The sequence below is a fragment of the Chamaea fasciata genome, unplaced genomic scaffold, assembly GCF_029207755.1.
Source record: "Chamaea fasciata isolate MVZ Bird 193981 ecotype frontalis unplaced genomic scaffold, bChaFas1.0.hap1 SCAF_6, whole genome shotgun sequence".
NCBI classification, from domain to species: domain Eukaryota; kingdom Metazoa; phylum Chordata; class Aves; order Passeriformes; family Sylviidae; genus Chamaea; species Chamaea fasciata.
Window position 1 is genome coordinate 35,744,907 of NW_027094091.1, and position 14,519 is coordinate 35,759,425.

Sequence of the window (14,519 nt, forward strand, 5' to 3'; positions counted from 1 at the left end):
AATTAACCTTTACAAGACAATAATGCACTTTTCAAACTTCAGTTTGTCCATATCCTTGATTTCGGCTTTTCATTACTATATAAGCTGCTGAAAGAAGGAAATAGTTGAACAACTTGGGATTTTCAATTTTACAGCACTAAATAGCGATGATATTGAATTGCACACACAGAAAGAGCTTTTTCTAGCACTCACTGCATTCCCTAGATGGATTCAATGATAAGTCTCTGTAACTTGAATCAAGTATATTGACTAACACTTCTCATTTTTGCCATGACATCAACAAACAATAGTAATTCCTCTCATTCCTGCCACAATCATCAAATATCACAGAGAGCATCTTACTGAATGTAAAAGCCTCTACGACTCCAAGGCAAAGAAGAAAAATAGGAGAGAGATAATTCAAAATATTTGACCATAGCAACTTAAAGCAGACAGAAATACTCATTTTTACTTCTTTGCTGACTTTATAAAGATTTCCACAAGATGGTGCTGTAGTCCTATTTTTAAGACATGACTTGCTCTAACATTTAGAAGAAAACCTCATCTCATTTCATTGTTAGAATAATGAACAGTGATTTGGAAGGCCTATTTTCAATTAAGGGGCAAAACACATTCCTACTACGTAATTTTCCAATCTTTTTAGGTTCCTTTTATTTTTAAACAACTGAAAAAGTAAGTCAAATCACAGAAGTCAAAAAAAACCAGAACGAGTTTATATAACATCTCACTGTTAGCTCTTCTGTTTCTGTGTAAAACAGTCCTTTTATATTTCATATGGTTATAGGAAAAAAACCATAATTATTGTTAAAACATAGAAATCACTTTTTACAGCATGTCAAACAGCTGCTTTTGTCTTCACCTGCAAACTCTGCAGATTCCGACTGGTTTGTAATATTAAACTCCAAAAATCTTTTAAAGTAAAGTATTAAAACATAAAGGAACCTTGATGTGATAGGCTAACAATTTACAAAGAGTAATAAACAAATAAATAAATCTAATCAAGCCTCACACATCTTTGGTTTGATCATTTGTTTATGGAAGTCTTACATCTACTTATGTCTAAACAGAAATCTTAATATGGCTTCAAATAATGAAAATGTTTTTTCTTTGTATACTGACTGGTCTCCATCTGTTCTGCTGGTCTTAAAAAGTGTTGGGTAAGAGCACTAAAACACTCAACACATTTCTTGCAGTCAAAGTCTGTGAACTGACTTGCACATTTTAGTGTTTAGGATCAAACTGACCCTCACTTTGTCAGTGTTAATCGAAGCCATAAAGCGTTGGTGCTCTCCAGCTCAGCATGAAAACTTTTATTTAAAATATTAAAAAAAAAAAAAAAAAAACAAACGCAAAAAAGGTACATATTTGGAACTGTGCATGTAAGTTTTTTATTAAGAAGTATTCAACAGTACAGATGGTAAGATGGTATGTAAGAATGCCTCTTGGGTGTAATATTCAAGTTCCAGCTGGAATGTTTCCAACAGGATGTAAACCACGGTCCTCAAGCCCACGCTTTAAAAAACATATTACTTAGCACACTGCTAACAAATGTCAACACAAGAATACACTGTTGTAATTACTTCAATTTACGAAAGTGCAAAGATGGGGGAAGAAGCTACCTGAACAGTCTTTAAAACCAAAAATTGTGGTGGTGGGGGAAATCAATACACAGATGCATGAGTAAAATATTTATTCAAAGCAATAAAAGCTCCGGTGATCACTACAAATTCGATAAATTAAGAATTTAATGCTGTACAAACACACATATTATTTCTGGTATCCATAAGTCTGCAGAGACCAGGTCTGAAGACCTGTGCTTTCAGGTATTCCCAGAGGTGGGCCTGGTGTTTTGAACAAGTTGAAGGTTTCTTCAATTCTGAAAATAAATTTTGTTTACATACATTTAATTAAAAAAGGTACAAAATAACTGACTTGCTTTTAACTTCCTAACTATCCAAAATACTCACAAGCAGCATGACCCCATAAGTCTTCTCTCATCCCTCCCTTTTCCTCTGCTATTGGTTTCTATTTTAAATGCCTACTATATATCAATAAACTTTAAGTACACAAAGAAAGAAGCAACCCACACAAAAAAAACACTGAAAAGGCTAGAGCTTTTTATAGGCCATGCCCTTAAGAGAATAGAAATCTCTTGCTAGAGAAACATTGTAGAGCAACACATTTCTCTTCAAGCATAAGAAAAATGTAACAAAAATTTATTATAGATCTCACAATTAATATCAAATACATCTTAATACAGTTTTTATAATGCTTAGGCTGAAATTGGTTTTACTGTTCCTTAAATAATAAAAAACAGTTAAGGTAACGTAGGTCTTTTCAGGAAGAAAAGTTGCAAGTACCAGGGAATTTCAATCAGGAAATAAATAATATTCCTATGTCTTATCAACCAAATTCGAAACATTCTTTAATCTCTAGTTAATACCATTAAGAGTGCTTTCTATTACTTTTTAGAAACCAAAACGACTCATCCCACAAATACAAAACTGTAAGTGGATTTACTATGCAGTAGAGCCATAAGGAAATGCCACACCTGATGTAGAGACTTTTGAGGTTTGGAACACATATGTACATTCTCTGTGTGCCTTAGTCCAGTACAACTCCCTCCTGGCAAATAAATTCCTGCTGCCCTTTCCTATTACTTACATTTTACTTATCTTTTCCATTCTTTGTCTTATTGTCTCCTACAATTTAAAAGCAACAAAGTTAGTGAACTCTTCAAAGCTGACATTTTTCAGATGGACTTTCAACTTAAATTCAGAGAAAATGTGACTTTAAGCACTGTTTACATATGAAAAGTATTTTTATGAGACAGACCTAGATGTAGTTTTGCATAGTTTCATTGATTTGCTATCAGTATATACAAGTAAAACCGATGCTTACTTGTTCTCTTGACCTCAAAGGAAATCAACTGAGCATTCACCAGTTTTACTTACCTTTGAAATATCTGTCAGATCATGAGAATTAATGGTCGTGTCTTTGGGAGACTGGTCTGTGGATAACAGTGGACTGCATCCAGACGACTGAAGATGACTCTCTGGCATCTCCTCATTCCTCTCTGTATCTATAGAGAAATGCTCAGTTTTATGTCACCTTTGCCTTTTTGCTCCCTTTTGCAAGGTCAGCTATCAAATAACTTGATTTACAGTAGGCAATAACAGAAGAGAATGCATTGTTTAGAGAGGGAAAAGAAAAAGCTACCATAAGAGTCCAAAACAGGACTCTCATTTTTTTAAAACAAGTGTAATTTTACACTGTGTATACTATGTATAATATACAAAAAGCAAACTGCAAAGATTACTAAGAAGATTATTTTCTCTCGGTTAGACTGAAACCAAAGCTTACAAACATCTGATTACAGTGCCAAACATTTAATAGTAATTTCAAATAGTTTACATTATTTTTATTGGAAACTATCTGTTCAAACTTGTCTATAATTTGTGCTAAGTAACCTGTCTTATAAGTAGCAGATTTTTTTTTTTTTTTTTTTTTTTTTTTTTTAAATTTGGAAGGCTGTGATATTCTTTGCAATTTTAGATTTCTATTGTCAGGGAAGAGAACTTAGTATCTTGAAAAAAAAATGTTCCCATACCCATTTTTTAGTAATGTCACCATCTATACATTGTACCTTTGGAACATGGCTACATTATTTTGTACCTAAATGCATATGAAACTGTTTTTAAATACCTAAAATTAAACATTGTTTATTTGGTACAAATATTTATGTGATTTCTGAAGAGTGCAACAACCAAAAAGAGCCTGAAAGAATTCCAAGTACTATATACTCAGATAAAAATGTTAAGACTGTCCCCATATCTTTTATGCTGAAAATTTCCTGAATTTTAGAAAAGTAGGAATAACAAACTCAGTAGAATTTGGGGAGTCTGAAAATATGAAAATTCTTTTTCAAGAACCATCTGCCTGTTTACTTACTACAAAGTCCTCAACTGTCAGTAACACACCACTAAACTTATCAAAAGAAGTAAACATGTTGCAAGTTTTCCATTTCCTGTAAAATGAAGGTCCCATTTCTGAGACTCCAAGATAAAAACAAGCTTTGACATAACCAAGAACTGCCTTCCTAATTTCCATGGAAACTGGATTACTGAGACTCCCTTTTAATTACAGTTCAAGAGCCCCACAGTGGACAAAAAAAGTCTAATATGTGAGAATGGAAAATAGAATATCCCCCTTACCAGTGGTGGTAGGAATAACAGCTGCCACAATGGAAACGGGCCAAATCAAGGAAGAGAACAGAGGGAGCTAAGGAAGCTAACAGAGCTAAGGGCTAAGGGCTAAAGAGCTACCATTGAGGAAGACAGAAGAATTACTCATGGCTTGGGCAGTGCTTTTAACTCCTTTCCCACTCAAGTCTGCTTCATTTACTTCTTGTACGTTATCAAAATTAAATGGAAGTTGGAAATGGAAGAAAAAGATTTTTGTCTTCCTCTTCAAAAAAAGAAAGTTTATCAAAAATGCCAGCTGGACAGCTGCTAACTGCTTCAGAAATGAAATATAGAAAACATTTAGCAGTGAGTTGAAAACCAACAAAGATTATGAATCATGATTTGTCTGAGACCCATTAAAAAGAAGAAAACAGCAACTTAAAAGATATTAGTGACAGCAAAAATAACTCCATTTGTGCTTAAGAACAGCGCATTTTTAAAACAGGATGCTAACTGCTTTGAAGTCCAGAAGACAGTATCATTTTTCACAGCTTCAGTAACAGAACCATAATTAAATGTGCATGTTTGATATTTTTAGTAGCTATTTGTAGCTATTACTTACTATGCTATAGCAACTAAATCATCTAAAGAAAAAGTTAGAAACATAAAATGATGAGGAGGTTAACTTCTAATCTGCAGTATGGTTTTAAATTCAGAGGTGACTAAATTGCAGTTACCTACTTAAAGTACTTTAGTCAAGGTCAGTAAGAAGTGTTTAGCATATTTATGTTATTTAAAAGGAAAATCATTAATACTCACCAAGAGAAACTGGAATGCTACCAGAAGTACTTTCTCGATTTATATTGCTGAACTCTTCAGGTAAGTCTCTCTGAAATACAAGTTTACTGCATTTTAGCCATACACCCTCTTTAAATCATTTTCCGACGGAACAAAAATATATTTAAGTACTAGGTATGTATGTACTTGCTTGCTACACCATCCAGATATGTTGTTACTGCACAAATATCTTCACAGGACTAAAAAAATTCAACATTCCCATAAAGGCAGCTCATTAAAAACTAAGTCTATTTAATGGGTCTTTTTTTTTAATATCAATATTGCTGTTCATAAAGAGGTCAAAACCAGGCCAAAATACAGTGCTTATAACCTAGTTATGAGTAGAATGGACAATCAGAATGCTCTTAGCCTGTACTAATCATTTCATCTCAACATTGGTTGTCATTAGCTTAAAGTAACAGTGCCACCTTCTACCACTGGTTGATATTCAAAAATACAGTCCTCAGTCCTAAAAAAACACCCTGTAGACTAACTGAAATTCATTCCACCTAAAGTCTTAGAACTCAGAAGGCTATTTTAAGCTGGTTTCCCAGGCTCCTAAATGAGAGAGAGCTCTTCTAAGAAACATTCCCAGTTTAACTCAATCTAATTTTAAAAGGCTTGTTCATAAGCAAGAAAATAGTATTTTTGAGTTCAGCTTTCTAATTTCAAAGTAAAAAAATGCAACACTCATCTAGACATTTTTTTTACCAATGAGTTATCATTATGATTTGACATCTCAGCCTTTAAAATATGTCACTTTATATACTGGAGCAACTACATCAGCTAATGGGAATACTACACCCAAATAAATGAATGAAAGAGAAATAGTAGGTATTGTATGGGAAAACGCTGGAAAAAAAACTGTAATAATGTCTATCTCTTAAAAAAAATACAAAAATAGAATCTGCACAGACTAAGTCTGTTCAATTCCTTTCATTGAAATGGATTTGGTAGCTTTCAGACTTTCCCAGAGCTAAATGCACAGCTGCTGCTACTTTGGCAACAGCAAAAAAACAGATCTTAGAGTGTTCCTGCTACATTGGCTAGATGCCAAAAAGTCTCTGAAAAGTGCAAGAGTAAGAGAGGAGTAATTCTGAATTGTTTCTGTATGTGTGAAGCACGACTTGGATGCAATTTCGTTAAACAAAAAAACAGCAATTCTGTGTCCCAAAGGATTATTTCTTAGCAGTTTTCAAATGTCTACTGCAAAAGAGTTAGTTTTGAAGACTATGTATACATACATATATATTTGTATATACAATCCCACACAGAAACTATAACTGAATTTCTTTCTGCAGGTGAGTTCTTTCAGTAACATGCAGTATAGAAATATAATTACCTCACTGGAAATTCCTGAGTGATATTTATGAGAGTATTTTCCAAATGCTATTCCAACCATATGAACAACTGCAATAAACATGTTACTGAAGCAGTAATAAACCAAATCTACAAAAACAAAAGAACAAGTCTAGTCTTGAAACATAAGCTTCCCCACGTGCTACAGTAATTTCTTGAAAAGAATACATTTGAAACAGGAGAAAAACTGTCTATGGCTGTTCCCTGAAGGCCTCTTGAGACCGCTGCCAGAAAAAAAAACATTATCATTGTTGGTATTGTCTGAACATATGTCTATTGATCCATAAGAATCTGATTTCAGATGATAAATCACTTGAGCTACTACTGACCTAAAACTTTTTTTTTAAAGTGATTGAGAATATCCATTCTTACTAATTGAGCCTCAGCCTTTAGAAATAACCTGGTGATCAGCCTGAACACCTGTCCATTTCAAGACTTTGCATAACCACCACACTTCCAAGGCACACAGTAAAACGTGTCTTGTATACAAGTATTAGCAACATTTTCAAATTTGAGGGGTCAGCAACCCGCATAGAGCTCCTGATTACGAATAAATTCAATGATTTTACAACTGCAAAGAAAAACGCACCGATCAGCTATTTTCCACAAGGGTTTTCAACTTCTGGAAAGCATCTGACAGTATCTGAAGGATATGTAAGATGTATGAGAAAAAAAAAAAAAACATTTTGGATCACACAGTAAATTTCAAAATGATGCTATGGTTCACTGCAACTCAAAATATTTACATGTGTACATATATCAAATCACATAATGTGCACTCAAGAACCTTTCAACAGCATGAAAAATAACCCAGAGTCCTAATGCAACAAGAGGTTTTATTTGCCATGCCAAATGTAGCCACATCACAACTCTAGTGCTTTTACACGTTACACAAAATGCAATGAGCATAACTGACAAGAAATAGGAAGTGGGAGAAGAGAGTGGGAATAGGAGAAAAAAACCCATTGATTAGGCTAGAAATTTCAAGGACCCATAAATTAAATATAGGACTAAAATAAGAATTAACTTTTTGATTAACCCTGTATTCTCCACCATGCATGCCAGCCATTTTTGTAACTATCAGTTGCAGAGAATGAAGACTCCACATTTAAAAAACTTCCATAACTTCAGTAGTAAATAAAATGACACTGAATCATTACTAATGAGAACAGATGGAGAGCTTTGGTTCACCAAATATCAGAGAATAGAATTAAACAATTAAGAAAAAAAATACCATCAATTTCATAAACAGCACTTGCATTCAGACCATGCCTTTAAAGCCAGTGAAAAAACACATTAGGAGGCAGGGAGGGCAGAAATAGACCAACAGGATTGTGTTTGGGCAGTTTTTGTTACAGAATTAAGAGAAGCTAACACACCTTTTTGGATTGTAACAACAGTTCCGTTTCAAGAAGCAAAACTCGATTCAGTAAGTTATTCCAGTCCTTCTCATCTATGATCACCTTCCCTTGCAGTTTCTCTTCTAAAACTTGTAGCTTATCTTCCATCCAATCTAGCTTATGAAGCTTATCCTGGAGATCTGCAAGCTGATTCTTTAAAAACTCAATTTGTGAATTTTCTTCTGTGACCTGAAAATATTGATAAGAACGTGTCCTCTGATTTCAAAACAGAAATAATTCATTATTTGATCAAAGAAATCAAGCATAATCTTCGAGTTCACTAACTACATCCTGCTACATTAGAAAATTATTTTTCTTCCAAAACTACCAAAATATGCCTACTCAGGGAACTCAGCTTTTAAAAGAAGCTTTTGACAGAATTCTGCCTTGAAGGAGACAGTACAATTTAACTGACTTTTCTTTTTACCAACTTTTTCAATACATTTATTAAATATCAGCCGCATGCCCCTGAAGTATAATTATAATGTAAAAACCTTTATCCCTTTAGAAAAATCCTGTAAAAAAAAAAGACAGCATCTTAAAATAGAAGCTCTTACTTGTTCACATTTAATTTCCACAATATCATGATCTAGGCACAATTCTTTCTCATTCCCTTCCTGTGCTGGAAGGGGTAGTGGACGAAGGTCACCACTAACTTCATTTCCTGAGTGCCGTTCCACTAGAGGCTTCTTTTGAGTATGTTAAAAAACAAACAAACAAACAAAACCAACAAACTGCTGGTGTTATTCATTACAGGAATTTTTCAATTCATTTGCCAAGAAATAACACATAAGGCCTATTATTTTAATATTTATTTAAATCTACCTATCTTATCCCAACTGGTTACAAAATACAGAAAGCAATAGCAGGCAGATTAATTGTTAAGAAATCATACAGACTTGAAGGAACTGTAAAACAAATATGCACACACTTTACCGTATATACTGTGTACCTTGTTTCCTTTCCATAAACAGTAATGAAAACATGAATGTCTTCCCTTAACGTAAAGGTTGTTAGATTTCTAAGTGTGGACTGGAAAATATATTACATGCATTCATACGTATAGACAGTTCTAACATCAAACCCATGACAAAAACACTAAGAACAAAAAAGGTTTAAGTAGGAAGAGGAGAATTCTTTCTTTTTCTTGAAACTGTCAGCAAAATAGCCCTATACATTAGTTTCCTTTGAAGGCTTCCCTTGGAGAAAAGAGAAATTTTGCAATTATTTCCAGCTGGATTAAATACTATGATACTATCACAGAACAAAATAAAATACTTAAATGATTAAGAATGCACAATTACTAGTTCTGTGCAGCATCTTAACATGTACAGATTCCTCGATGTTTTAGTTAAGCTGAAATTCTCCTCTACCTGGGAATTCTTAAAACACACGTATCTATCCCCATTCAGTGCTGCAATTAAACAACTAGAAGAGACAGAGAAGCCATTCCAAATACTTTCTTTGGAAAGTTTTCCTCGATAAAAGCGATATTTTCCTTAGAAGTAGAAATCACCAACTATTAACAGGCAGTCATGTCCTAAAAGTTTTCTACAATTTTATTTTCCACCCTTTTAGCAGAAAATATTAGGAAAGTTGCCTCATTCACATATCAAGACTGGCATAATATAGAATCATTTTTATTCATTGCATAAGCATTATACTTTTGTAAAGCCCAAGCCAAGAGGAATGCTACATTATGAAAACTTGCTGGACAGATTCAGACAAAAGACCAAACAGTGTTTTGAAAGCTGCGTTGAAAACACGTGTTAGGCCAAGCACACTTCACTCTTCAAACACAATTTAGCTTCTTTGTCCCATTGAATCTTTTTCCATTGCTCTCCCTCACACTTGATATAATTCAACTATAGCACAAACAACAGCACTAGGTCATTACCACCAAGACTTTGAGATCGACTACTCAGTAAAAGAGAGAGCCAACATCCTCTGTATTTCAGCTATTATTTCAGCCAACCACACTTTTGGGAAAAACAAACAAACAAGCACCAGCCCACCTCATAACTGGTTTGATTAAGTATTAAAACCTAAATGAAAGCAAAAATTTCAGCAAGAGCCTGACTCGCTACAAATGAGATTAACCTTTAGACATAAAACATAAAAATTATTTTCATACCTGTTTGGAATTCAGAACACTGCCACTAGGATCAGCAAGACCTTTACCACAATTTGACCACACTTCAAATTTAAGAGGTCTGATTTTTTTCCTCATTTGGGATTTAACCTCCAAAGTGAACAGAAGAAAATAACACAGGAAAATTTTCAGGATTCCACACTCCACTTTCCAACATCACCACTGACATGAATATTTCATGGCACACACAAACACAAACACATTTAAATCTCTGTAGTATAATAATGTCTTTAAAAAATTAAATATGACCCAAATTTATAGAGAACACAGATCAGAAGTGAATGCCATATTTTTACACTAATTAATGCCTACACTAGGTTGCATCAAAGCTGGTTACAAATAGAAAAGACAACTTGCACCAGAGTTGAAAGTAAAAAAATACAAAAATATGTAGTTATGTCTTCAAAACTGACAAATTAAGTATAGGGAAGTCCTGAAGACTTGTTAAAAACTCAAAGGAAACAAAATCCTGTAAAATATAAAGACTAGAAATTCCTTTCATTAAAGCACAGACTGACACAAAGCACACACTGATAAAAAAAAAAATGCCATTACAAGTATTATTGATGAAAGTAATCAGACTTCAGAAACAAATACAAGTGTCATGTTTAAATTGTTACGTAAATGCAACATATGAGATGATTTTGCTTCACCTTTAAATTTATCTGAAGAGTTTATTGATTCACATGTTCACTGGATCAAGAAGTGTAAAAGAAAATGTATCACTTAGTGTAACGACACCAATTACATTTATCTTCATTCTAATTTTTTTTATTCTACAAAATATTGGCAGCTTCATGTATCGAATGAAAGCATTCAAGCATCTTACAATGGAACTTCATACTAACTTTCCATTATTTAGTCCATGAGCAAAGCTGCATCTTCAAATAGAAGCTGCAGACCAGTTTATCTGCAGCATCAAACATGTCAAAAGAAAATTAAAATAAAGGTAACCATTTGGTCAGTACCTTACTAGAGTTACTCAACTCCTTATGTTTCTTCACCACACAGTTGATAATGTCACAAACAACTTGCATTTTTCTTTCCGCAAAGCCAAACTGAAGAAACTGCTCTTTTGTTAAAATTGGTTTATACTGAAATTGATCTCGAAGAAACTGAAACAAAATAAGAGTTTACTTCACTTTCAAAATCACCTCACAAGTTGCTGTAGAAATGGCATGCCCATTATTTTATTTTACTACAATCCTTTCTTTCATTCTGCACTTCAGCACTTAAGCCTTTTCTCATTTGATTATATACATATACATATATCTCTGTCTCTTTTAACTAGGCTTTAAACATACCTCCTCTTCCAGAAAGGAAGGCCTTAAATGTGCCTCCCCTTTCATTCACTTCACTCTTGTAAACTTCAACTCATAGTCTTAAGATTCAAGAAATAAATGACTATAGAAATTAATATTAAAAAACTTAAACTAAGTGAATGCACAATAAACTATTATTAATTGCAGCAAGTGCATCAGAGGGCTACATAAGGCTCCCACAGAACCCTGTAAAGCAGTCTCTCAGATGGAAAACAAGTCTGAAAAACCCATTATTTCTTAATTCATCAATTCACCTTTCATAGAAATGTGCTTTTGTATGTTTTAAGAAGAGTTCCAAGTTATTTTCAATCAGTTAAGAATTTAATTCTGATTTATAAAAGGTTAGGTATTCAATTTTATGTACTAAAATGGCATAGTGTTTCAAAATAGCTGTATTTCTTAATGTGCTTACAGTACATTTTTTTGAGTCTCTTGTAATTTTTTGACGGTTAAGATTTTTGCCAAGGTCAGTTCTGTAAATCTTATTGTCCAATAAGCATTTCTGTGTTCTTCAAAACTAACATCTAACAATATTACTGTTTCTGCGAATGTCTCAAAATTGAGACCTGGCTACCACCACCCATCCTTATTTTCATTAAAATCTAAAAACTTGCACCCAGTGACCTACTCATCTTAAATCCTATCAGAACTAAAATCCATGTTCACTGCCAAAAATTTTCCCATTCTAGTAAAGCCCATAGTAAATGTTTAATTTTTGTGAAGTTGCTCTCAAACCCATGTTTCTTTTGCAAAGAGCCATGAAGAGATACCTTATAAACAGCTTCGATAAAACGCAAGTCACTCTTGGCTGTGAGTTCTACATCACACTTCACCAAAAGCTCGGCTATGCAAGTTGAAAAAGATGTAAAACAATAGCTGATGATAGGTAAAAATGCAGCTGGATCACCCTTTACTAACCTATTAAGAAACATAAGTATTTTACACAGCAGAAGGTAACAAAAGCCTTTCATTACATGAATTCAAACATTTAACTTGAAAGGAATAAATAAAGCCAGTATGCTATACTGAACATCTTTCATTTTAAGGTTTTTTGTCCAGGCATCTCTCATTCAGCTCTCTTTGCTGTTATGTGTAAAATGCTCAAAAAGTCTTTTTGTGATCCTCATGTAATTTAAACATTGTCAGGTCTAAAGCCCACCAGCATTTTTTAGCTCAACATTCAGACCGTTTTTTGTTTATTTCTGATCTTTACAGGATGAAATTTCCTGAAGGAAGTTTTGCAAGCACTTCCGAAGAAATCAGAGAAGTGAGATTAACCAAAACAAAGATAAGAACAGCAGAAGAGAAGCAAGACAGTAATCCAGCTCAAGATTGTTCTAAGGATTGCTCAGAAGAGCAAAACTGCATACTTTTACGCTCCAGTTCACACATAACGTCCCACCGTTATGTTCTGCTTACTTATCACTGGGTGCAACGCCAATACTTTTACATATCTTGCTTACACATCTGGCTGTCTCATATATTAGCATAAATTTTCTCACTGCCACTTACACTGTATAATCCACATCTCTTGGATAATTTAACAAGCGAAGTCCTTGTTCTATTTTTCTTAAACTTCCATTTAGGTCTCCTGTTGCCATTATTCCAAACGCTATTCTTCTTCCAGATTATGAAATAAGCATAAAAAATTACATCTGTTCAAAAAAATTATGTACACAAAAACTACAAAATGCAATAATCACTTAAATTCAATTTTCTGCTAGAACCTGGGAGACAATTACCTGCCACTATCTTCACTAAATTTATTTTCTTGCTACAAAACAAAACGAGTATTTTGAAGCCTACCAATCCAAGCAGTGAAGAGGCACAGTCACACAGCCTATAAGTGAAACGATGGTCTCCAGAGACAGTTAAAGCTTACGTTTACAGGGGGCTGGGTTTGTTGTGGGTGTTTTTCTTCTTGTACTTCTATGGTATTCAATCAACAGTCCTCAAGATCCAGCTCTTCCCATGTGTTCTGTCCTTGTTAAAACGATTTTCTTCCTACTTAATCATCAAGTTCCTTTAATTTAATCATTAGGTTCTGAGTTATTGGTTGCACTAAACATAAGTACACAATAGATTAACCAATTATTTGGAAATTGAGGCAGCTATTCTTCCTGCATTATGTTATAATGTGATCTGTTCTATGGTTTTGTGAATTTAACTAGCTATTAAGACAAATCTCAAAGAATCTGACATAAGACTGAACCTCTATTCTGCAATGCAAATACTCACAGAAGACACTCTCACAGGATTTTGTCTAACCATGTAGGCTGTTTCCTAAAAGTACCAACAATCCTTTCTTTTTACACCAGACCTCCGGATGTAAAAACCGGTAACTACTGTCACTACAAAATAGCTTAAGAGATCATAAAAGTAACAGTGAAGTTGGTAGCAAATCTTGGGAAGGTGAACCCTGTAAAATGAGGTACATAGTTTTGGCCTGTAGAAATTCATAACAGAAGTTACAGACCGTTGGCTACCAAGAATAAAATCGAGTATAACGAAGATATTTCAGGATACGATAATACAGAAGTTTGAGCAAGTGGCTCAAAGACCAACTCTCAAAACTGCATATGATATTCAAAGGATCAACGTAAAAAAAACTAAACAAAAATACCAAAACAAACAAAACCTAAAAAAACTACCCCATGCAAGTTACCAACCACGGTAACACTGTAAACGTTGTCTTTGGAATGCTCAACAACTAGACTTTAGATTTCTTCTAACTGAATCTAGACTCTACTGTTGCAGAGGGCGGGGAGCTGGAGGAAATCGCACCATTACGCAGAGATGCAAAAACGGCACTGACAAGTACGGGACTTGGCGGCCGTGCCAGCTGCGACACCTCCGCGCAGAGGCCACCTGCACACCAGCGAACGCCACACGGGACTGCGCGTCCCAGGCCTGTTGCCCTGGGCACCAGCGGAAAGAAAGAGTGTCCAGCCAGGACACGGAAAGGCGGGCTGAGGCCCCGGAACCAGCGTGCTGCGGGAAACTCGCAAGAGTGGGACCGGGGCCGGCTCCCCACCCGCCTTTCCTCGCCCCTGTAACAGCCGGAGACCGCGCCCTCCCCAGGGCTCGCCGTCTCTAAGGAGAGGGAGAGCCCCGGGAGGGAGCCGGCCGGGGACAGACCCCGCCCGAGAGCGATGCTGACGCTCACCCCCGCGGCAGGAGCGCCGCCGTTCCCTCGGCAGCGCGGCAGGGCCGCGAACGCGCCGGGCTCAGACCGTATCTGCCGCCGCCGAACCCGAGGGCCACT

The 14,519-nt window shown here is 35.1% G+C and overlaps 1 protein-coding gene across 9 annotated transcripts; it reads right to left on the reverse strand.

The window, feature by feature from the left end:
* Positions 1-1,675: 1,675 nt before the first annotated feature.
* Positions 1,676-14,517, reverse strand: CEP44 (centrosomal protein 44). 9 transcript variants are annotated; one of them, XM_066185960.1, is made up of 11 exons: positions 14,421-14,517; positions 12,767-12,871; positions 12,025-12,172; positions 10,901-11,047; positions 9,915-10,022; positions 8,338-8,469; positions 7,760-7,969; positions 5,004-5,073; positions 2,955-3,082; positions 2,665-2,702; positions 1,676-1,876 (listed from the first exon to the last, which is right to left on the reverse strand). In XM_066185960.1, exons 2-11 carry the CDS (start codon positions 12,853-12,855, stop codon positions 1,768-1,770), a joined length of 1,179 nt encoding a protein of 392 aa, XP_066042057.1. In that variant the 5' UTR covers positions 12,856-12,871; positions 14,421-14,517; the 3' UTR covers positions 1,676-1,767. The 9 variants fall into 9 exon arrangements, with proteins under 9 accessions (XP_066042057.1, XP_066042053.1, XP_066042054.1 ...); XM_066185956.1 differs by having other exon boundaries at positions 12,767-12,874; XM_066185957.1 differs by having other exon boundaries at positions 12,767-12,909.
* Positions 14,518-14,519: the final 2 nt, after the last annotated feature.

Coding starts and splice junctions, on each gene's coding strand:
- CEP44 (XM_066185960.1), bottom strand. CDS start 12,855: ATGGCAACAGGAGACCTAAATGGAAGTTTAAGAAAAATAGAACAAGGA. Junction 12,173..12,766: donor AGAGATGTGGATTATACAGT/GTAAGTGGCAGT, acceptor GTTTCTTAATAG/GTTAGTAAAGGGTGATCCAG. Junction 7,970..8,337: donor TGGAAATTAAATGTGAACAA/GTAAGAGCTTCT, acceptor CAATATTTTCAG/GTCACAGAAGAAAATTCACA.